The 23905-nt window shown below is 38.2% G+C and overlaps 1 protein-coding gene across 1 annotated transcript in view; it reads left to right on the top strand.

Moving 5' to 3' along the window:
• Positions 1-23905, top strand: part of TOPAZ1 (testis and ovary specific TOPAZ 1) — a gene marked incomplete at both ends in the record, with an annotated part of 44610 nt that overhangs the window by 4885 nt on the left and 15820 nt on the right. The window contains 11 exons of the mRNA XM_080675541.1: positions 3774-3832; positions 4490-4617; positions 8960-9021; positions 11186-11325; positions 12918-13003; positions 13961-14086; positions 14438-14501; positions 17216-17367; positions 17568-17660; positions 18775-18890; positions 22361-22427. Coding sequence (XP_080531667.1) covers positions 3774-3832; positions 4490-4617; positions 8960-9021; positions 11186-11325; positions 12918-13003; positions 13961-14086; positions 14438-14501; positions 17216-17367; positions 17568-17660; positions 18775-18890; positions 22361-22427 — 1093 coding nt within the window. The remainder of the gene's footprint in view (positions 1-3773; positions 3833-4489; positions 4618-8959; positions 9022-11185; positions 11326-12917; positions 13004-13960; positions 14087-14437; positions 14502-17215; positions 17368-17567; positions 17661-18774; positions 18891-22360; positions 22428-23905) is intronic.

Here is a 23905-nt window from a genome sequence, read left to right as displayed (position 1 = left end):
GGGGTGTGCCTTGAGGTCCCCTGTCAAGCCCTGCCAGGTGGGGGACATGGCCTGAGATCCCCTGTCAAGCCCCGCTGGGTGGGGGGCATGGCCTGAGGTCCCCCATCAAGCCCCGCCAGTCGGGGGGGCGCAGCCTCAGATCCCCCAGCCCAGTACTGGGAGGGAGGCACAGCCTCAGGTCCCCCGTCAAGCCCCACCAGCAGGGGGGTGCAGCCTCAGGTCCCCCATCAAGCCCTGCTGGGCAGGGGGAGCAGCCTGAGTTCCCCCGACCCAGCACTGGGGGTGCACCTTTAGGTCCCCTGTCAAGCCCCACCAGGCAAGGGGGCACAGCCTCGGCCCAGTGCTGGGGCGGGGGGTGCAGCCTGAGGTCCCCCGGCCTGGTGCACCAGGGCGGGGGTTGTGGCCTGAGGTCCCCCGGCCTGGCGCTGGGGCAGGGGGTGAGGCCTGAGGTCCCCATCAAGCCCTGCCAGGTGGGGGGCATGGCCTGAGGTCCCCCAGCCTGGTACCAAGGTGGGAGGCGCAGCCTGAGGTCCCCTGTTAAGCCCCGCCAGGTGGGGGGTGCAGTCTGAGGTCCCCTGTCAAGCCCAGCCAGGAAGGGGGGCGCAGCCTCAGGTCCCCCATCAAGCCCTGCCGGGCTGGGGGTGCAGTCTGAGGTTCCCCAGCCTGGTGCTGGGTGGGGGTCACGGCCAGAGTTCCCCCGACCCAGCACTGGGGGTGCACCTTGAGGTCCTCTGTCAAGCCCCGCTGGGTGGGGAGCATGACCTGAGGTCCCCTGTCAAGCCCAGCCAGGCAGGGGGGTGCAGCCTCAGGTCCTCTGGCCCAATGCTGGGGCGGAGGGTGTGGCCTGAGATCCCCTGTCAAGCCCTACGGGGTCGGGGGAGGGTGTAGCCTCAGGTCCCTGCTGATTGCTTGTTAAGGCTCCTTATGGGAACTTGGCTTCAGCTGTGGGTGCAGCCATCTTTGTGATGGAGTGATGGTCAATTAGCATATTCCCTCTTTATTAGATAAGATTTTAGTTACTTTTGTAATGCCATATTCTTCTTGATGTTCTTAGTGTTACAAGAATTTGTAATCTATAATCACATAAAGTACTTTCTCTGTGTCAAATGAAGGACTAAGAGCTTTATATATTATTTATTTTATTTTTGAACTTGTTCTGCTAGTAATTATCCTCAAGCAGTCATCTTCAAAATTTTTTGTCAATTACCCATAGTCAAGACATATTTTACATTACAATCCAGTCAGTGTATACTTATGAATATGTGAAATAATAGATTTACAAAAATAGAATTTTCCTTACTACAAATGGTATAACATATTTTGTACTTTAGTCTGTTTTATTTTTTAAAATGTTGGCTGGAACTCCTTAAATTTTATCACCCCCTTGAAAAATTCTTTGGAGGATAAACTTGATGTACTCTGTGTAGTTTTTCAGAAGTTTCTCTTGTTCTCTCCTTTTTGCTCAAATCATCTCTTTTGCTTTTCTATACTTCTGTAGCCTCAACCATCTCTCTTTATTTCTCTTTTGCTCCTTCTACCCTTCATTTGTTTCCCTTTTTGCTCTATCAAGGCGGAAGTGTAACTTTCCACTCCACAAATGCAAAACTGTAAAATGTTTATGTGGATTGCAATTTTGCTTACTTTATTTTTTTTTTAACTTGGGTGAATTTAATCTCTGTGTCTCTCAAATTTGAAACAAAACTAAATTACTTGTAACGAAAGTGGCATGTACAGTTTTACCTTCCTTGTAAACTATAGTAAAAAGTGTCTCACACTTATGAACTATATCAGCAATATTAAAATACAACCTTACTACTTTGAAATTAAGCAGTATACTTGCTATACTGTTTATTTTCTTTATTTTGTTTTAGTCAGGAATAACTTCCTGTATGTCTTAAGCTAATAACCTATTATGAATGTAACTTTCAAGATAATTAGAAACCACAGAAACATCCCTCACTTCTCTGTTGAGTCACTTAATACTATTCATGCTATTATCTCACAATTTTTCTTCCTCTCAATTTACACTGCTGGTATCTTATTCATCTTTCCCTTAGATTATTGTAATAAGCTCCTGATTAATCTTCCTGAACTCTCTTAGTATATCCTCTCCATAGTGTTATTATGAAATAGAAATTGATCTGTCAGTGACTGCTTACAGTGCTTCACTAGCTTTCAGCCACTTGAGGATAGAGGCTAAATTGCTTGGCATGGCTCTTTAAGGTTCTTTAGTAGATCTGCATCCATTTTCTCTTTGACAACTGTGTGGTAGAGGTTAGGAAAGCGGAGGGGGGGTGCGGTGAAAGGCTAATAAAAGATAAGCAACGCAAGGCGCTCACTGTTTCCATATTCTGTCATGTACTTGAATCCTTTTGCATATGTTTATCTGAAAGTCCCTTTATTTTCATTCAGTTATCCTTCAAATCACATCTGAGATATTTTTCTAGGGATTTGTTCCAATAGTTCTCTTGGCATATATGTCAGTATATTATGTCTGCTTGTATGTAAGTCTCCTCCTATACTGGGAGTTTCTAGACAGGAGAGAGGCATCTTCATTTGGGTCTCCTTCATGTCTGGCCAGGAGGATGTTAAGGGCTGGGTATATGAGAGTAACTATACACATGTGGGCCTTGTTTTCACAGCACTTTTAGTCTATCAAGGGAGGCAAATATTAAGCAAGTACCATAAAATATGATAAAGTGCAAGATACTAAAGGTGTCCTGATCAAAGTGACAGTTAAGATAAACACTAAAGGATGATTAGGAATTCACCAAGAGGTGAAGAAAAGTGAGTAGAATTTTGTCATAGAAAGAATAGCCTATATGAAAGCCCACAGGGAAGAACATGTCACAACTGAATAACAGAAATAATGTCCCTCTCACATCAATGTATCTCTTTCTTTCTCTCTCTCCCCCCACCCCTTCCACTCTAAAAATCAATGAAAATATATCCTCTTGTGAAGATTAACAAAACAAAAAGAATGGTGTATATAAAATATTTTGTTCAGTTTCCCTTTTTCTTGGCTATTTAGGATAAGTTTAAAACTCATTTATTAAATTAATAAATGGTGGGATTATGGGGTTTTATTCTATGTACTTTTGTATATTTTTATCTAAATTTTAAAAAAATGGAATAGTGTTTAGCCTTTTGTTTTCGAGTTATAGATGTAATTTTCATTTGTTGGAGCCTATGCTATTGGCTTTAAGAAATTTTTATCTCATTAAATCTTTACATAACCTCATGGGTAGGTGATATTCTCATTTTACAGATAGGATTAGACTCAAAGAAGTTAAATATTTTTGCCACAGTTAACACAAAGTGGCAGAACAATATTTAAACCCAAGTTGGACTAACTATGATCTTCATAGCTTTAATCTTTGAACTCTGTTATTTTCAGAGACCACCAAAAAAAAAAAAAAAAAAAACACCTCAAGCTGCTCTCAAACCATCTTCCTTTTATATTAGCAATAAGACATACATACACATACTTTGAGAGTCGAAGTTAAACATTATCTTGTATTGGTGTAGTTCTCTTTGAGTAACAAAGTTTGAATGGTAGCATCCTTAACAATTGAAGTACATGGACTTGAAGAACCAAATGAGGAATCTGCTTGGGTGCGCTAGGTTCTGAGTCCCAGTATAATTCTCTGTCCTTGGAGGACCTAAGCTGATGTTCACCAGCTGCTAAAGCTAGTATTGTATAATGTTTAGAGAAGTAGATAGTTCTGCATAGAATATGTTATAATGTTTAAGCTCTGTTTGTTTTATAATAGAGAATTTCCTGTACTGGATCCTGGATTGAAGTCAGAGATCTGTACTTCCTTGCCAGCAGGTAAAATTTGACATTTTCAGAATATGCAATATTGAGGTATCTTTTCATATCTCCAAGCATAGTCAAAATAAGTTCATTAAAATAGAAAGCTTTTCTTTCATTTGTTAGTTTTCTCAAGTTGCAATGGCCTGGTTGGTAGATCAGATTTTGAAATTTTTTTTATTTTATTATTTCATAAATAACTTTGTTAGGCTTTATCTACAAAAGATAGATGATTGACCTTAGTAATTCTTGTAGTCTTATTTTGAAATTGAAATATATATTTAAGCTTTATCACATTTTGCATCTGAGTTCTTTTAAAAAAATTTTATATCTAGTTATAGGTTTAAATACCTAGGTCTTTACAGGAAATAACTTAATTTGAAAGTTAATTTTACTTTGACTTTCAAGTTTCAAATTACGTTGGAAATAGCTAGACATGATCAAGAAAGATTCTTAAAAGTATCTTGATTTGTTTCAATTTTATCTTACTGCCATTTCTTTTTATACCATATAATGGAGTTATTTGATAAAGAGGAATAATTGTATAATTTGCTGAAAACTTTAAATTTGTTATATTGGACTTTAAAAAACTCTCTGAATTCTAACTTATTTTTAGGATAATCTTGTTTATTTTGTCCTTTGTAGTTTCTACAGTTAAATATTATTTCTTTTCAGCAAGTGAGATAAAATATGATTTTAAAGATGCAAACATTTCCTTAGGAGAAGTTACTAATAGGACCTCTCAAAATGAAAAACTGGGAGACTTCAATGAACACATAAAAAGTTCAGACTTGGATGAAAAGGTACTAGGGAATCTTTTGCATTTTCTTATTTTTTGGTGTGAATAGGGGTAATACAAAAATTCTTCTGAACAGTGTCATCAGATGAACAAGTGTAGCTCCTTTTTATTAACTAAAAGAATAATACTCTTCTGGTCATTGGATATATTGCTTAATGTTTTGCATAAGCACAATAACAATTTTAGGAACTTTAGAGGGTAAATAAGTTGATTTATAGGACATATGCCTAACATACTACCTTTCTACTTTTATATATATTTTTTTGTGTGTGAATTTTTAGAAGTGTTTTATTAACCAATTTTATACTTAGGTATGTATATCCTATATAATAATCCTATATAATAAAAGGCTAATATGCAAATAGACCAAACAGCAGAACCACCGGTCACTATGATGTGCACTGACCACCAGGGGGTAGACGCTCAATGCAGGAGCTGCCCCCTGGTGGTCAGTGCACTCCCACAGGGGGAGCGCCACTAAGCCAGAAGCCCAGAAGCCTGGTTCACGGCCGGCGAGTACAGCAGCAGTGTGGAGCCTCTCCCTCCTCCGCAGCAGTGCTAAGGATGTCTGACTGCCTGCTTAGGGCTGGGAGCGGGCCTAAGCAGGCAGTTGGACATCCCCCAAGGGCTTCCAGACTGCAAGAGGGTGCAGGCCGGGCTGAGGGACCACCCGCTCCGCTGTGCACGAATCTCATGCACCAGGCCTCTAGTATGTTGCATTTATATATCTATATGTGTGTACATTATACATACATGCTGTTTTTTCCAGAGACCTTGTTTTTCCTTTCTTCTATGTATCAGTTACAATCTAAATTTGTATGTAACAATTTTTAGGTTTACCATGGTAGTAATTGCTTAATGATTCTAATTTTGAGCCCCATATAATTAAAATACTAGTGTACTTTATATTTTTAACTTTTCATTTTTAAATAATTATAGATTCACAGGAAGTTGCAAAAGTAGTAAAGAGGATCTGTGTACCCTTCATGTAGTTTTCCCATGATTAAATCTTAAGGTACAATACCAGAAATAAGAATTTGCTAGTACAATGAGTGTATATAGTTCCGTGTATTTTATCAAGTGTGCAAATTTTTTGTAGCCACCACTGCAATCAAGATAATTATTCCATCACTACAAAGATTTCCCTATGTTTAGTCACACCTTCCTCACTACCTCTAACATCCCTAACCTTAGCAACCATTAATGTTTTCCATCTCTGTAATTTTGGTATTTTGCAATAAAGGTAGATTCATTGGAGGTTGGCTAGAAGGTTATTAATTTTATTACTATTCCAAAAGAACTCACTTTGGGTTTTATTGATTTTTTTTCTATTGCTTTGTTGTTTCCTATTTCACTGCTCTGATCCTTTTCTCCTTCTGCTTACTTTGGGTTTAATTTGCTCTTCTTTTTGCACTTTCTTAAGGTTGCAACTGAATCATTGATTTGAAACCTCTTATTTTCTAAAAGAGGCATCTAGTGCTATGATTTTATCCATAAATTGTGGTTTAGCAGCATCCCACATTTTTTTTAAATTTTGAGATAATGGCAGATTCACATGCAGTTGTGAAAAAAATAACATAGTGTTCTCATATACCCTTTACCCAATTTCCCCCAATGACATTGCAAAACTAGAGTACAATCAGAATATTGGCATTATTATATCTATGATGATACAAAACATTTCCGTCATCACAAGGATCCCTCATGTTGCCCTTTTATTGCCATGCCTACTTTCTTCCCTCCTACCCCTAATCCCTCCTTAACCTTTGACAGCCACTAATCTGTTCTCCATTTCTATAGTTTTGTCATTTCAAGAATGTTATATAAATGGAATCATACAGTTTGGAACCTCTTCAGATGGGTTTTTTCAGCCAGTATAATGCTCTAGGTATTCATCAAGTTAGTTGCATGTATCAATAGTTCATTTACTTTCATTGCTTAATAACACTCCATGGTATGACTTACCAGTTTATTTAGCTATACACTCTTTGAAGGATATCTGGGTTGTTTCTAATTTGGGGCTATTACAAATAAAACTGCTATAAACATTTGTGTTCGGGTTTTTGCATTACTCTAATTTCTAATTTCTCAAAACATGCTTTGGCCAACCCCAGTATATAAATCAAACCATGATGCTATATGGCTTAAATTTCTAGAGTGACAATGTCAATTATTTCTCAATAAAACTGGAAAATTTTAGAAAAAAACAAAATTTAAAAGATTTTTAAAAGATATAAGGTATTATCTCTGACTACTAAAATAATGGGTGATTTGAGGGATTACTTTCTTGGTGACTGTTTTTTCAAAAGTTTAATATTTGAGCATGTATAACTTTCTTATAGTAATTAGAAAATCACAATTCCAAAAACACTAATTGTGAAATGTTTTAAGTACAACAATGTTTTAAATACACCTAAATATTTCTTTTTCCCTTTTTTACATGTTGTTATTATTTTCATTTGGCTCGAAAATTAAGAAAAGTTTTTTAAATTATACAGATAACTAAGGGAAAATACAGATAAATTTTAGCACATACAGGGACTTGCGGCTATTTCATATTATCATTCACTCTATTGTCTGGCATAGAGGAAGTGGTCAAATTTGATAAAATAAAAATTCAAAACAGAATTTAAAAATACTCACTCTGGCCCTAGCCAGTTTGGCTCAGTGAATAGAATGTCTGCCTGTGGACTTGAAGGGTCCCAGATTCTATTCTGGTCAAGGGCACATGCCCGGGTTGCAGGCTCGATCCCTAGTAGGGGGTGTGCAGGAGGCAGCCGATCAATGATTCTCATCATTGATGTTTCTATCTCTCCCTCTCTCTTCCTCTCTGAAATCAATAAAAATATATTTTAAAAATAAATAAAAAATACTCGCTCTGAAGCCCCTCTTACTGGTCCAGGTAGAATTTCCAACCCAGCATCTTGCCCAGTCATCCAGATCTTTTACACATATACAATTTTATACTTTTCCAACAAGTATTATTACTTAAGCCATGATTCAGGATCCTAGGGTGGGATGTACCTAGGTCTCTCTTCACCTCCCTGGGAGAAGAGTGGAGGACAGAGACAGGTGGGGTACAGAGCCAGTTCAGATCTTCCCAAGAAATACGCCTTTTGCCTGGCGGTCATCCCAGGTCAACACCCAGGATATGGGGCAAAGGGACTTGAGCACACACCAGTACCATTCGCACATGGAGACATCAACCCCTTTAGCAGTCATTGCCTTCCCATGGGGTGGAAGTCCAGGTATTTCTGCCAACAGTTTCTGGTCTAGTTCTGGTTGGGGAAGCAGCTGTCAAAAGGGGTAGTGTGGTAGTTCTTGATTTTGATCTTGATGTCTTCTGCCATGTTGCTGACTCCTAAAGATGCCCCTGAAGCCACTCGCAGTTCAGTGTGACCCTCAGCAAAGATGCCTCAGTCTGACCACAACAGCAAAAAGAGAGTGGAGGATGGGATCAGGTGGTCCCCAAGGTATCCTCCAACTCTAAATTTGGTATCCATATTCCAAATAGAATTGAGACCTAAATACATATATTTCTCTTTTTTTAATATATTTTTATTGACTTGAGAGAGGAAGGGAGAGAGAGAGAGAGAAACATCAATGATGAAAGAGAATCATTGATTGGCTGCCTCCTGCATACCCCACACTGTGGATTGAGCCCACAACCTGGGCATATGCCCTGACCGGGAATCAAACGGTGACCTCCTGGTTCATAGGTTGATGTTCAACCACTGGGCCACACCAGCCGGGCATATAAATATTTCTAATGAAAAATAAATGTATGTTCATAAATACCACCTAAAAATAAAAATTACTCAAAGCCTTTTTTCTTAATGAAACATAACCCTGGCCAGGTAGCTCAGTTGGTTAGAGCATCATCCCAATAAGCCAAGGTTGTGGTTTGATCCCCAGTCAGGGCACATACAGGAATATCAAAGAATAAACCAATGAATGCAAAAAACAAGTGGAACAACAAAAATCGATGGTTCTCTCCTTCCCTTTTTCCCCTCCCTCCCTCTCTCTAAAATCAATATATTGAAAAGAAGCGTGACTTTTTTTTGCATGATTTTAATTGTTCATAATAATTTGAAATGTTGGCTTGTAAAAGGTGATAGCAAAAGCTGAGAAAATAAATTGATTCATATTTTTCTCTTAAGCAGCAGTGGAAATTCTGAAGTCAATTTTCGGTATTTTAAATAATGTAGAGTAGAATTGTTTTCTAGGTTGGCGATAAACCAGTTGTTGAATTAACATCTAATACATTCTAATAAATCTGGTAAGCCTCATAGCTTAATATGGAATACAGATATTTAAACTTGAACTTTTTAACCATATCTTCACAGTGTAAATTTTCAGACAAAGTGACTGTTGAAGAAAAAGAAAATATGCATGAAGTTTGCAAAAGGTCTGTAACAATTTTTAAATCTGTAACTTTAAAACAGTTATTCATATGATTTGCATCTTGAGTATGTTTTTCATTCTCTGCTGTATGTGCTTGGACTACTATGCCATAAGCCACACATGGGCATTATTTAATTAATATGTCAGTTATACCTAGATGTCAGGGATATTGTAAGTTACCTTAAAACTGTCACTAAGGTTTTTGAGCCCTTAAAATATTTTTTGAGAAAGGCATAAGAAATAATGATAAAAGAATAAAGAATATGTATGTGACTTTTAAGATGGTAAGAGTGACAGAAATCAGACAAACATTGCAGTTTGCAGCTATTTACATGACTGCAGTAATTAGTACTGAGAGTTATAGTACACTTACTAGAACACATATAGGTACCAAGTTTAGAGTTGGTGGATACCTTGAGACCATCTGGTCCCATCCTCCACCCCCATTTCGCTGTTGTGGCCAGAGCACACTCAGATCAGGTGATGAATACGTTCAAGTCTTTTATGTTAAGCTAGTGGTTTTCTTTTTTTTTACGTATATTTTTATTGATTTCAGAGAGGAAAGGAGAGGGAGAGAGAGAGATAGAAACATCAATGATGAGAGAAAATCAGTGATTGGCTGCCTCCTACATGCCCATAACTGGGGATCGAGCCTGCAACCCCGGCATGTGCCGTTGCCTGGAATCGAACCTGGGACTCTTCAGTCCACAGGCCCATGCTCTATCCACTGAGCAAACCAGCTAGGGCAGCTAGTAGTTTTCAAAGTGTGATTCTTGGAGCAGCATCATGTGAGAACTTGTCAGAAATGCAAATTATTGGGTCCCATTCCTGACCTCCCAAACTCTGGAGATGGGGCCCATGAATCTGTTCAGTAAGGCCATCAGCTGATCCAGATTCATGCTGAAGTTTGGAAACCATTGTATTAAGGAAAAGCCTAGGTAAAAATTAGATTGGCACAGAAGCCCTTTTGATTTATGATTATTTGGAGATCTTAAAAAAAAACACTAACAGGGTTAACTTTTCTGTTGAAAGCATTCTGCTTACAAACTAAAAAGTGTCATTGCAACCTGCAGAGTCGTATCATCACTTTGGCTCTGCCATAATGACCAGGAGTGTGATACTGAGCAAGTCATTAACCTGTGCTTCAGTTATCCAATCAAAAATAAAAGAATTTTACTGGAGAACCTTTTCCATCTATAAAATTCCATAATTCCTATTTCTTTGTTTTATGTTATTTTTCTAGATAAGTGACTTCCAGGTTAAGTTTTTCTAAAATTGGTTATATAGAATCTCACATATTAGAGTATAGTCAAAGCTGTTTAAATGAGCAACCAAGAAAAACATATTTTTTAAACTTCTTCCCAAAGGAAGCTCTCAAATACTAATACATGTATAAATTTATTATATATACTTGTCCTGAAGAATAATTTATAATTTATTTTATTGCACTCTCAATAAAGTAATTGAATTATCTTTTCTGGATTGGAACACTAGGCCAGTCCTTCCTCAAAACTTTGTCTGGCATGATAAAAAATATTTTTCTTTAGTTTTAATTCCACCACCTAATTCCTACCCCTACCCCAGTCATTTAACAAGCTTTGGTTTTCTAGCTAAGAAGGTAGAAACAACCTGTTAAAAATACTGAATAATTGGCCCTGGCCAGGTATCTTGGTTAGGGCGTCTTCATAATATGCTGGTTGTGAGTTTGATCCCTGGTCAAGGCATATACAAGAATCAGCCAGTGGCATGGCCAGTGTGGCTCAGTGGTTGAGTGTCGACCCATGAACCAGAAGGTATCGGATGGATTCCTGGTCAGGGCACATGCTGGGTTTCAGGCTCAATCCCTAGTAGGGGGTGTTTAGGAGGCAGCTGATCAATGATTCTCAGCATTGATGTTTCTCTCTCTTCTTCTCCCTTCCTTTCTCTGAAATCAATAAAAACATGTTTTTTAAAATAATCAATGAATACATAAAGTGGAACAACAAATGTCTCAATCTCCCCCCTTCCTCTCTTAAGCTAATAATCTATAAATAAATACCAGATAATCATAGTATAATAATAGTATATAGGAATATATAGCATTAGGTTGTGTTCCTACTTAATTTTATTCTCATTGCTTTGTATTTGGAATAAATTTAAATTGTGATTTTGTTTTTTTGCTCACACAGCAAAGATTCTCAAAATGCAGAGATTATGGTTGGTGAATGTCAATTAGCAACACTGGGCCCAAAACCTCTGTGCTTATCGCTGCCACCTTTGAATCTAAGTGCTTTTCAAGAAGACACACTACTAAAGCCATGGATGAATGGTACTATTTTCTCAATAAAATTATGTTGGCTTTTGATAATATAGAAACTATATAGATTTTCTACTAAAAAAAAGTAAAAAAAAATCAAGATAGAATATATTAAAATTAAAGGATGTGTACATTTAGTACTTTTGATGGAATAATTTCTGAATATGTATATTTATGTGATATTGGTAATACAAGTAAATTATAGGTTATACCTAAAATTTCATACTTTAGTTAATCATTTAGAATATATTTTAGGTATGTCAGTTCTAATGCTTTGATAAAAATAAGCTAGATTGAGAAATGAATTTAGAAACAATAAAATGTTTTTGTGCGGCTCACACCTAACTCTTCTGTACCTTCACACTACTGACATCATGCAACCTATTATATACTATAGCAACAAGGCCATGATGGTCACGTGTTGTATCTTGAAAAGCCTACAGATTTCATAATGAAAATCACTGCAAAGCTATGCAGCAAAAGTTTTAGCTCGTTCCAAATTATATCTGGATGCTGCCAAAGTAAAAAAAAAAAAAAAAGAAGAGGAGGAGGAAGAGGATGGAGGAGGAGGAGGAAGTTGTTGAAGGAAATTATTTAAAATTTTAAAAATTTTTATCTGTAGAAAAAAAATTTTAAGATGCTCTTATTTAAAAAGACCAACATTAAGGAATATGATGCCTGGTATATTCATCAGCTCAGGCTGCAATAACTGAATACCACAGACTAGGTGGCTTAAACAACAGAAATTATTTTGCATGGTTCTGGAGGCTAGAAGTCCAAGATCAAGGTTCTAGCAGGGTTCAGTTCCTGGCTCTCTTCCTGGCTTACTGATGGCTGCTTTCTTGCTAAGTCCTTTCCTTTGGTACATGTGCGTAGAGAGAGTAAACTCTCTGGTGTCTCTTCTTATAAAGACACTAATTCTATCAGACCAGGGCCTCACCCCTTTGACCCCATTTAAACCTTAATATTTCTGTAAAAAGCCCTGTCTCCAAATGAAGTCACAGTGGAGGTTAGGACTTGAACATATGAATTTGAGGGGGTTCACAGTTCAGTCAGAAGCACCTGGGATGTCAGTGGCTTTCTTTCCTTAAAAAAGTTTATTGTGCATCCAGAGACCTTATATGCATATATGCATAACCCATGGACACAGACAATAGGGTGGTGAAGGCCTGAGGGGGGCCGGGACGCAGGGGGCGGGCTGTAGGGGGTCAATGGAGGAAAAAAGGGGACATACGTAATACTTTCAACAATAATTTTTAAAAATTTATTGTATGTAATACTTGTCTGTTTAATTTAGAGATAATCATTTGAATGCAGTGCTCAGTGATGCTGTGTAAGGCTTTTAAGTATCTTCAAAAATAAAAAAGAAAGTATCTTTAGCTTATAATAAATTTTAAATTTAGGTCTGAAAATATTTAAAGAGCAGCTAATCTGTAAATCATTCTGTATTTCACAGAGCACCCATGGCAGCACAGTCTGTGAATTGAGCATGAATAGTCCCAAGTAAAACTTTAAAAGCAGATAGTAGTGGTCATCTGTTTTATTGTATAAAAGAAATAAATTGTAACATATTGGTGTATAATGTCATTCTTAATCATTTTTAGATTTCAGATTTTCAGGACAACATTGTGTCCTAAAGTTGCAAAATCCTGACACCTGTGAAATATTTAAGAGGGAAAAGATTGTAAGGGTAAGTCGCACATTTTAAAAAAGTAATCTGCCCAGCTGGAGTGGTTCAGTTGCTTAAGTGTCAACCCGTGCACCTAAAGGTTGCTGGTTCCATTACGGATCAGGGCACATACCTGAGTTTCCTGTTTGATCCCGTCGGGGAGCGTACAGAGGCAACTGATCGATGTTTCTCTCTCACATTGATGTGTATGTGTGTCTCTCACTCGCTCCCTCCCTCCCGTCTCTCTAAACATGTCCTCAGTGAAGGTTAAAAATAATTAAAAAATAATAATCCTATAAAGCACATACTTTGGGCCTTTCTGGTTGTATTTCCCTATCATTTTTTAACCAGTTCCGGACATTGTATGGATTTTGAATTGGGGTGGTGGTAAGAGGCAGAAAATTTGTCATGATTCAGAAGATATTCACAAATAGCATAAGAGGTTGAAAGCAGAAGAGGGGGTGGATATCCAAAACAAAAAAATACAGGATAAATATTCCCTGTGATGAAAGGGAAGAGTGATATAGAGCAATTTATAGAAGTTTGTCGTAGAAAGATTTGACTGTCATTTGGCTTTTTCTGTTCATCTGAAAAGCTAAGGAAAATTTTGGTTCTAATAAATACATTTGAAAAATGATGCATATTATAATAGAATTAACTTTTTCTGAAAGCCAAAGGGGCAAGGTACACAAGAAGGAAGAGGGAATACATAAGCTTTTTAAGAGATACAAAGTAGAGCACTAACTTTGATCAATATTTTACACTAAAGGAAATTGCAAAAATTCAGACAACTCACTCTAGTTGATTTTTCATAATTTTTGAAATGTAAATTGTTTGAAACTTTATTTTTTATCAAGTCAGCAAGCAATTTGTCTTCATACTGTTTTGGGTATATATTTCTGATTGCTTCAAATGTTTTCTCACTTGACTATAGTATTTTATATTTAATACAGAAAGGGAATTTGTTTTATTTTCTAGGTGTTTCAGAAGTCCCTAGGGTTGATGATACCCAATAGATATTGCAAATTTCATTTTAACACGTTACGTGGCTGTGAGCGATCACAGTGCAAGTTTGCTCACGTGCCTGAGCAAGGGGATGAAAAGGTAAAGTATGTAAAATCTGGTCAATGTTTTATCTTTGAGTGAATAAATGGTTAATTTTTAAATGACCTAAATAAGGCTTATTATAATGTTCAAGGATTTTCCTCCCTTCTGTAGTTGCTTATAATTTTGACTCTGTTTCCTTGACTCTTTCTTTGACAGAGATTCTCTAATTACTGTTTTTGTAATTAATTCAGCAGGTATTTCAGATCTGAATTAACCTAACGTCAGCTTCTTTATTCCATTGCTTTAAATTCACTTTAAACAAATGGAATAAGCATAAAGATAGGATTGAAATTTGTATAGTTTTTATGAAGTATCAAAAGGTAATTTTACATTTTTCATGACTTACAGGTTTGCATGGATGTGTTTAAAAAATATATAAGCATCAATGAGCTGTGTTTGCTACAACGTGCAGGTATGAGACAATAGAATGATTACTGTAAATGCATTAATGTATTTCAAACAATGTGCTGTTGTATCTTATAGTTTGAAAGTAGTTTAGTACTTTTAAGTATGAAAACCAAATGCCTTAGAATAGTTCTGTTGGTCTTAGAAAGAATTAAAAATAAGTGCCCTGGCTGGGTGGTTCAGTTGTTGGAGCATTATCCTGTACACCAAAAGGTTGCAGGTTCGATTCCCAGTCAGGGCACATATCTAGGTTGTGGTTTTGATCCCCAGTCGGGGCATGTACAAGGGAAGCAACCAATCGATGTTTCTCTCTCATATAGATGTTTCTCTCTGTCTCGCCCTTCTTCTCTAAAAATATATCCTTGAGTGAGAATCCTATCTTTCCTATATACTAGTAATAAAAGCCTAATATGCAAATTGTCCCCTCTGGTGGTCGTTTGACCGGGAGTTCGACCAGGAGACTGGGAGTTTGACTGCTCACTATGACGTGCGCTGACCACCAGGGGACGAAGTGGAACATGGCGGGTGTCGGCAACACGCTATGACCTCTCACCGGCTACCTGGGGGCAGGGGTGACGGGGATGGAGATGCAGTGAGAATGTGGGGGGTATCCACCGAGCTCACTCTCACTTCCCCCTGCTACCCTCCACCAGGACGCCAGGGCTCGCACACTGGGGAAGTCCCTGCGCTCAGGTGCTGGGCACCCATGAGGAGCCCACCCTGCACCCAAGCAGTGTCTTCCAGGTGAGCTGGGCTGCAGCCACCAGGACCACAGGGGCCAGTCAGGCTCCCCCTGGGTTCGAGCAGAAGCCAGTCTGAGAGGCCAGCTGGGAGAGAGTGTGCTGCCCACCCGGCTTCTGTGCAGTGCCATTGGGAAGCCAGAGGCCCATGCTGTGCTCCAGACCGTGGCGTCCAGCCGCACTTACTGCATCTCCATGTGGGGACTCAGGTGCCATGACTCAGGTGGAAAGGGGCGTGGGGACCCAGGGGCCCATGGCTGCCCAGGGCCCAGAGGTCAGCTAGGACCTGCCCTTTCACACCAGACACTCACACTTAGATCACCAGCCAGGCCAAGGGGCTGCACCATGCACTAATTTCATGCACCAGGCCTCTAGTTTAAAAATAAAAGGAGAAACTATATTAACATTTTAATAATTTAAATTTTAAAGTAATGTCAAAAAAGGAGGGATGCATGTCAATTAGTGGACTACAACACTAGCTAACAAATTCTTTGCAACTACTAGTATACCTTCCTTTTTAAATATCTGCAGGTTCAGTTTTATTAAGTTACAGTAGCAGACATTGAATTTCCCATATTATCTGTAATCTGCTTCTTATATAGGCAACTATACAGATACTGCAAAGTGAATAGCCAGAATTTTTCTATATGTGCCAGGAAAAAAATTGTAGTATGTAAAGAAACTTTGGAATAAAGCTGAATCTACACTAATAAAAGAGAAATATGCAAATTGACCGTACCTCCACAATGCCCACCAGCCAATCAGGAGTGGGTATGCAAATTAACCCAACAAAGATGGTGGGTTAATTTGCATATGCAGGTGTGGAGCGAAGACAAGGCTCCGGCCCAAGCAAAGACTGAAGACAACTGAAGACTGAAGAGGCTTGGCTTCTCCGCTGCGGCCAGAGCAAAGGCCAGGGTCCTGGGTGCCGGAGAAAAACTGGTGCCGGCAGCCAGGGGAAGGAAGACCTACTGCACGAATCTTCGTGCAACGGGCCTCTAGTATTATCATAATGTATTAGTACAATGTATTAGTACATTTTAGTACAATGTTCATAATCATAAGCTGAAATAAAAAATATCCTCAGGGTCAACATGTTGGTGGGGTTAAAACAACAAGAAGGGGTATATGTCAAAATATAGTCTGCATCCATCCCCAAATTATATAGTTTCTCATACATGACCAGGCCATTGCCTAAAGACTCCCTAGGAGTGAGACTTCCTAGGAGTTCATATTGAAACCATGATGTATGAGACAGTTTGGACCTATTTTTGTGGATAGCACATGAGTTAGTTTTCCGTCTAGTTCCTGACATACCTGGTTGACTTTAAATGTCATTGCCATTAACTTTTGCTTTAAATTACAGTGGAACCTCATTTTTTTAACTTAATTCATTCCAGAAAGCTATTGGAAAACTGACTTATTTTTCCCATTAGAAATAATGTAAATTGAATTAATCCATTCCAAACTCCCAAATGGTTCCCTGTTTTATCCTTTCGTATATACAGTACATGTGTAGTGTACTGTTTAATCTATAAATAAACACTTTAAAAACAAAAAGGACATGAAATATAAATGAAATTTTAACAAAAAGAAAGGAAATGTTAAAAATGAAACGGCAACAAAAGCCAAAAAAACACGAAAATATTCACAGCACAATATTCTGAGATTTTAATAGTGGTAAACTGACCCATACTCACCCATTCTCTCCTTTGTTTGTCCCCTGAGAGATGCATGACTAATCCTTCAGGCATCAGCATGAAAGGGATGTCAGGTTGAGAAGCGAACTGTTTGAGATGGGGGACATTGAAGAATCGAGGTTTGACTGTATTTTCATCAAATATTTCTGATACTGGAAATGTACCTTTTAAGAAAATGAATTTCTACTACTCAATTTTTAAAAATATAAAAATTGTCCAATTTAGGAAAGCTGAATATCTTAAAAGTAGCAAATGACTTTAATATATTTTTTCATTTTCAGTAAACATGTTTACGGAGTACTACAGAAAGTTTCCTCCTGGTATACACTTTGATTTACAAGTGCTAAATGACCTCCTGAATTCTTTACTCAAGCATTGCTTATTGAAAGAAGTATTTCAGGTATTGAACCTCAGCATAATGGTTAACATGCTGGTAAGTAACCTGAAAATATTTAATTTTTAATAACTTAATTTCTCTATTATAATTCTTGTTTATATAATTTAACAGTTATAATTTCCACGTTTGTTGAATACTTCCTAGAAAACACTTGTGTTTCTCAGCATAAATTGAGACACTTTAAATGTACTGAAAGAAGACATGAACATGAATGTAATTTTTTTTGTTTTATCCAGCCTGCTCTGAAAATATTATTAGAAATATTTGAGTATGTGGCAACTATGAAATTAAGGAGTGCTGTACCTGCTTTAATTGGTATCTTTTGCAAGGTATGATTTTATTGTCTCTTTTATTCTCTGATAGTGATTAATCAATTAAAAGAAAATGATTTAGAAAGAAACAATGATTTTTTTAAAAAAAAATAATGATTTCTACTTACACTCTTAAACTGCCTTTTATTCACATTTTTAATACCGAACAATTCTGTTTTTAGAAATGTTTCTTTTCTCCCAAAATAGGGTTTATAAACAGACTCCAGTGACTGACAGGCCTTCCCTTTAAATAAGTAGTTCCCAGCACTTCAGGTGACTTCTTTCTGACTCATAAACTATCCTCATATCTACACCTTAAGGATGATTATAAAAAAATTTCCTCTTACAAAAACTTTGAGGTCATTTCTAATAAAAATAAATGTATAAGTAAATATACAAATAGAAAATCATGACCAAAACAAAGAAAGTAAATAGAAAATGGTGGCTAGGAATTAATTTTATATTTGGCATAAACAAAAAAATTATGGCTCTCTAAAAATATATTAAAATTTTTACTTTTGTTGAATACTTCCTTGTATTTGGTACTGCCCTGCCATCCATTTCTGAATAGGCCTAATAGCCAGAAAACCCCTCATTTTCTTTGGGAAGCATTGGAACTACTCTAGCAGATGAACAAATATTTCAATGAATACCTCTAGTTCCACATTACAAAACTTGACAGAATTACTTGCCTGGAAAATGTTTTAATCAGAAATTACTAATCACCTCTAGGAGTTGTAGAAAACCTCAGTATGATACTTCTCAGGAAGTTTACAATCAGGGATAAGGTGTACATCAGTGCTTTACTGCAGGTGGAATGCGCACCAAATAAGGGGTAAAGTGACAAAATAGTTGAGATAACTTGGAGAACAAGAGAATATTCAAATTTAAAGTTCAAGTCAGTTTTCTTTTTGCTTTAAATTCTTGAAGTCGGGTGTCTTATTATGGTTCCCAAGTATTTGAAGAAAGTATGGTTTAAATTTTTTAAGGAGTGTTAATCCTACTTGTCTGTGTTTCACTTTTCCCATCACTCTCCTAGTTGTTTCACACACTTTTGATTTTCAACGCTTTCATTTTTTTATAAAATGACTATGGTAAAGATAAAAATATTTTTTTTTCCTCTCTTCTTCAGCTTGTTGAAGCTGGGATGTTGCTTGACCCAGAACACTTTAGCTATATTGTTAAACTCTTACACCAAGTACAAGCTCCCAAACAAGAAATAACTGCAGTTCTAGAAATGAAATCTAGGTAAGAAAAATCATTATAATTAAGGCGTGTGTGTGTGTGTGTGTGTGTGTGTGTGTGTGTGTGTGTGTGTGTTGGTGGGGACTTATAAAGGATGAAGGCAAAGCACTTATCACTGTTTACATGTGCAAACATCTAGTTGCCCAGTGTACGCCTTAAGCCTTTCTCCCATCTCTTGTTCATGTCTTCGTTACATTGTCATTAGTCAAGCTGCCTCTAGCCAACTCTCCTGGCCAACCTCACCAGATCGTTCTCAGTACCTGATTTCATCTCAGTGCCTGCTACATTAAGTGTAAAAGGAATCTCTCTTATCCTCTGGTTCACAACTTCATTCCACTTATTGCGCTCTCATATATGTATATAAATTACCTTAATTCTTTTTTCTCTTTCACTCTTGTCATGTAAGCTAAGTAAAATATTTTAATGCCTCTCTTCCATTCTTTTTCTCACTGCCTGCTTTTTCTGTTCAACTTATGGCCTTCCAAAGCCCTTTAAAAAAACTTATAATGATAATTATAAGAGTTGTACCATAATATATCTGTATTGAGTAAAAGAAAGGCCATTAGTTTTTTTTAAAAAAAATTATTAAACTGTACATACATAGAGAATAGCCTCCCAATTATGTTATTCTACCCCTGAGCTAGAGGCTCATTGCTGTTGGAGTGTCATTGCAGCCAGGTCTTGTCAGTGGACAGGGCTAGGAAATATATGTATTATATATGCATATGAAAATATGTAAATATATGTATAGGAAATATGTGTATATAAAACACATAATAAAATATTTCTCTATTTTTATGCATATTAAAAAACAGTTCATACTGATAGCTTGATTCTAATCCAACACCATGGATTTATTTTAGCCTTGACTTTTCTTATTTGTAAACTAGAGGCCCGGTGCACAAAATTCGTGCACGGGGGTGGGGGGGTTCCCTCAGCCCAGTCTGCACCGTCTCCAATCCAGGACCCCTTAGGAGATGTCCGACTGCTGGTTTAGGCCCGATCCCAGGGATCGGGCCTAAACCGGCAGTCACACATCCCTCTCACAATCCGGGACCGCTGGCTCCTAACTGCTCACCTGCCTGCCTGCCTGATCGCCCCTAACTACCCCCCTGTCAGCCTGACCACCCCTAACTGCCTCTGCCTGCCGGCCTGATCGCCCCTAACTGCCCCCCCTGCCAGCCTGGTTGCCCCAATAGCCCCCACCCCCCGCCAGCCTGGTAGCCCTTAACTGCCCCCCCTGCTGGCCTGGTCACCCCCAACTGCCCCCCCTGCCGGCCTGGTCGCCCCTCACTGTCCCCCTGCCAACCTGGTCACCCCACACAGCCTGCTGTTCAGTCATTTGGTCGTCCCTCACCCCCCTGCTGGCCTGGTCGCCCCACGCAGCCTGCTGTTCGGTCATTACTGTGAGGGTGTCCTGACCAATTTGCATATTACCCTTTTATTAGTATAGATTTTTTTTCTGACAGTGAGAAATCTGATTCTCATTATCTACAATATGTTTATTCATTTATTCAATCCTACTATCTGTCCACATAAAGTAATCTCAGAACTGCTAACTTATACCCCTGGGGAGGGGAATTACTATCTGGAGTTCAGTATTAGTAAAAGCTATTTTTTTCTTTTGCCTTACAGTATTCAGCCAAAATACTATTCCTTAACTTAAGGTAGTTCTTTTTTTCCCCACTCTCATTCAGTATGGTTATTGTGTAATATTTAGGTTTATTTGTTATTGTTTGTACTATGTTTTGGACTTCTTCTACATCCTAGTTGGTTTTATTTAGTAAGGTATATATAAAACATTACTGTTTCTTGTAAGAGTCAAAGCTGTGCTAAAAAGTATTCAGTGAGAAGAGTTGCTCCTCCTTATCCCTACTTCCCATTTCCATTCCCTCCTTCCTTCTACTTCTTTTTTTACCTACACGTTGGAAGTAACCAGTCTTTTCGTTTCTGGTTAATCCTTCTTATTCTGAGCAAGTATGTATATATTTTTTTATATTCACTTCTTTCTCACATAAAATATAGCATACAAAAAGTATTCTTTACAACTTTGCTTTTTTCACTCAAACAGTGTATCTTGGAAATCAATCAATCAATTCATAGAGAAATTCATCACTGTTTATAAATGCTAAGTACTCAATTGTGTGGATGTATGATAAGTAATGGGTATTTCAGTTCTCTCCAATTTGTTGCAATAAAAATAGCACATGTTGATTTATTGATGGTAGCCATTCTCTCTGATGTTTAGTGACATTGAGCATTTTTTATAGGTCTATTGCAACACTTAGTTTAATGGTACCTTTTTCTTTCCCTTTTTTCTTCTTTTCCTCTTTGCAGTTGCCAAAGGGTGCTTCTCCTTTTCATTTTTGGCTTTTTGTCCTTCCCCAAAAGCTATGCATTTCAAATTGCCTTCTTTAAATCATATAAACTTTTTAAGTTCCTTCTGTGTGGTCTGTGTTCTACTTACCCATACACTTTTTTTTTTTCAACATTTTTAAACTTAGTGTGGACTTAGTCTTTGTAGTGGTTTGTTTTTTTAATATTGTTAATTGACTTTTAGAGAGATAGGAAGGGAAGAGCGATAGAGAGATAGAAGCATCAATGAGAGAGAAACATTGATTGTCTGCCTCACACATGCCCCCCACTGGTGACTGAGCCCACAATTGGGGCAGTGCCCTGACTGGGGATCGAACCAGTGACCTTTTGGCTCAGGGGTGGACACTAAACCACTGAGCCATACCAGCCGGGCTGTAGTGGTATTTTTTTTTTTCAAATCAATGTTAGATCCCTCTGGTATTTCCATTTTTTATTCTCCCCACAGGTTTGTTGTTGGTTTTGGTTTTGATTTTGGGTTTTTTTGCATTGTTTTTGTTTTGGTCTGACTTTGCTTGTGGAGCAGTGAAAAGTGGAGATCAAGGGCATCAAGTGCTGTGATTTAATTTTTTTTTAATATATTTTATTGATTCTTTACAGAGAAGAAGGGAGAGGGATAGAGAGCTAGAAACATCGATGAGAGAGAAACATCGATCAGCTGCCTCCTGCACACCCCCCACCAGGGACGTGCCCGCAACCAAGGTACATGCCCCTGACCGGAATCGAACCTGGGACCCCCCAGTCCACAGGCTGACGCTCCATCCACTGAGCCAAACCAGTTTCGGCTGATTTAATTTTTTTTTTAATTCACAATTATTTTGAAGCTTTGGCATTCTGACTTCCAAGTTAGGCTTAAGGTATGGTTTTATGTGGGATTTCCTTTGTCCTTATTGTTGCCCATGGTTTGAGGAGGAAATAGTGTGATGTAGATGTTTATGCAGTAGACATTTTTTTAGCTCTAAAGAATTTTTAGAGTATATTAATGCATTCTTTTCCCTTCAGCCTCTTAGGTATAAACTGTAAAATAAATGAATTAGGAGCAATAGTGACTTTTGGGGGACAAATGACACTTTAATTAAGACTTTCCTCTATTGTTCAAGGTTACAAATGAGGCAATTTAAAAAGAACTGGACCTGTGATTTAGATTTAGCCTTGAATGAAATAAAGGTATGACACTTATTTTCTAAATAAATTGCTGGGATCATTGCTCAGAAACTGTGAATAGTAAACACATTTTAGAAAATGTTTTAGAAATGTGGCTGTTATACAGAGAAAAATGATCAAGGGGAAGAAAGTTTAATTTTTTTTAAGACTTTGAAAGGCAAACATAATTTCTAGAATTGTAGACTATCCAAAAAGGAATTCTGGAAATAATTAGTTTCAAAATTAACTCATGTTAAGGTGTAATAATCTAGAGTTTAGCCTTTATTTTATTTATTTTTTATTTTTTTATTTATAGAGAAAGAGGAAAGAAAAAACATTGGCTTGTTGTTTCACTTATTTATGCATTCATTGGTTCTTTTTTTTTTTAATCCTCACTCAAAGATAAGATTTACTGACTTTTAGAGAGAGGGGGATGGGAAAAGAGAGGGGTGGGGAGAGAGAGAGAGAGAAACATTGATGTGAAGGAGAAATATTGATTGGTTGCCTCCCATACACACCCCGACCGGGGACTGAGCCCCCAACCAAGGTATGTGCCCTGACAGGAATCTAACCCCACCTTTTGATATATGGGACAATGCTCTAACCCAGTGGTCAGCAAACTGCAGCTCGCGAGCCACGGTTTGCTGCTCTGTTGACTAATGAGTTTGCCGACCACTGCTCTAACCAACTGAGCTATCTTCCAGCATTTGTTGGTTGATTTTTATATGTGCCCTGACTGGAGATCGAACCTGCAACCATGGTTTATCAGGACGATTCTCTAACCAACTGAGCTACCTGACCAGGGCTTAATGCTTAGCCTTTAATTCTTATCACTGGCAGACTCATTCAATGCACAAGCAAGTTGGCTTACTTGTCATGATCCATGGATGGCTACAGTATGTGAAATGACAGGAAAGCCCAGATCAGCATGCGCTCACCTAGCATCCTATATAATAAAAGCCTAATATGCTAAGTGTCCAGTTGTCCGGTCATCCGCTCAAACAATCAAGGCATAATATGCTAATGATATGCTAAGACCATTCAACCACTCGCTATGATGTGCACTGACCACCAGGGGCAGACAGTCGACCGGTTGACCAGTCACTATGACATGCACTGACCACCAGGGAGCAGATGCTCCAACCAGTAGGTTAGCTTGCTGCTGGGGTCCGGCCAATCAGGCCTGAGCAAGATGGGCTGGACATGCCCTATACCCCTTCCACAGCCCCTCCGTGGCTGGCCAACCTCCCATGTCCCTCCCTGGCCCCAATCGTGCACCAGTGGGATCCCTTGGCCTAGCCTACACCTTCTCACAATCCAGGACCCCTCTGGGGATGTCAAAGAGCCAGTTTCGGCATAAAAGGCTAATATGTAAATCTACCGAACAGTGGAATGACTGGTCCCTATGATGCACACTGACCACCAGAGGGCATATGATCAATGCAGGAGCTGCCCCCTGGTGGTCAGAGCGCTCCCACAGGGAGAGCGCAGCTCAGCCAGAA

Source organism: Plecotus auritus (genome assembly GCF_963455305.1).
Source record: "Plecotus auritus genome assembly, chromosome: 6".
Classification (NCBI taxonomy): domain Eukaryota; kingdom Metazoa; phylum Chordata; class Mammalia; order Chiroptera; family Vespertilionidae; genus Plecotus; species Plecotus auritus.
Note: the sequence above shows the minus strand (reverse complement) of the source record. Positions and strands in the feature narration are given on the sequence as shown.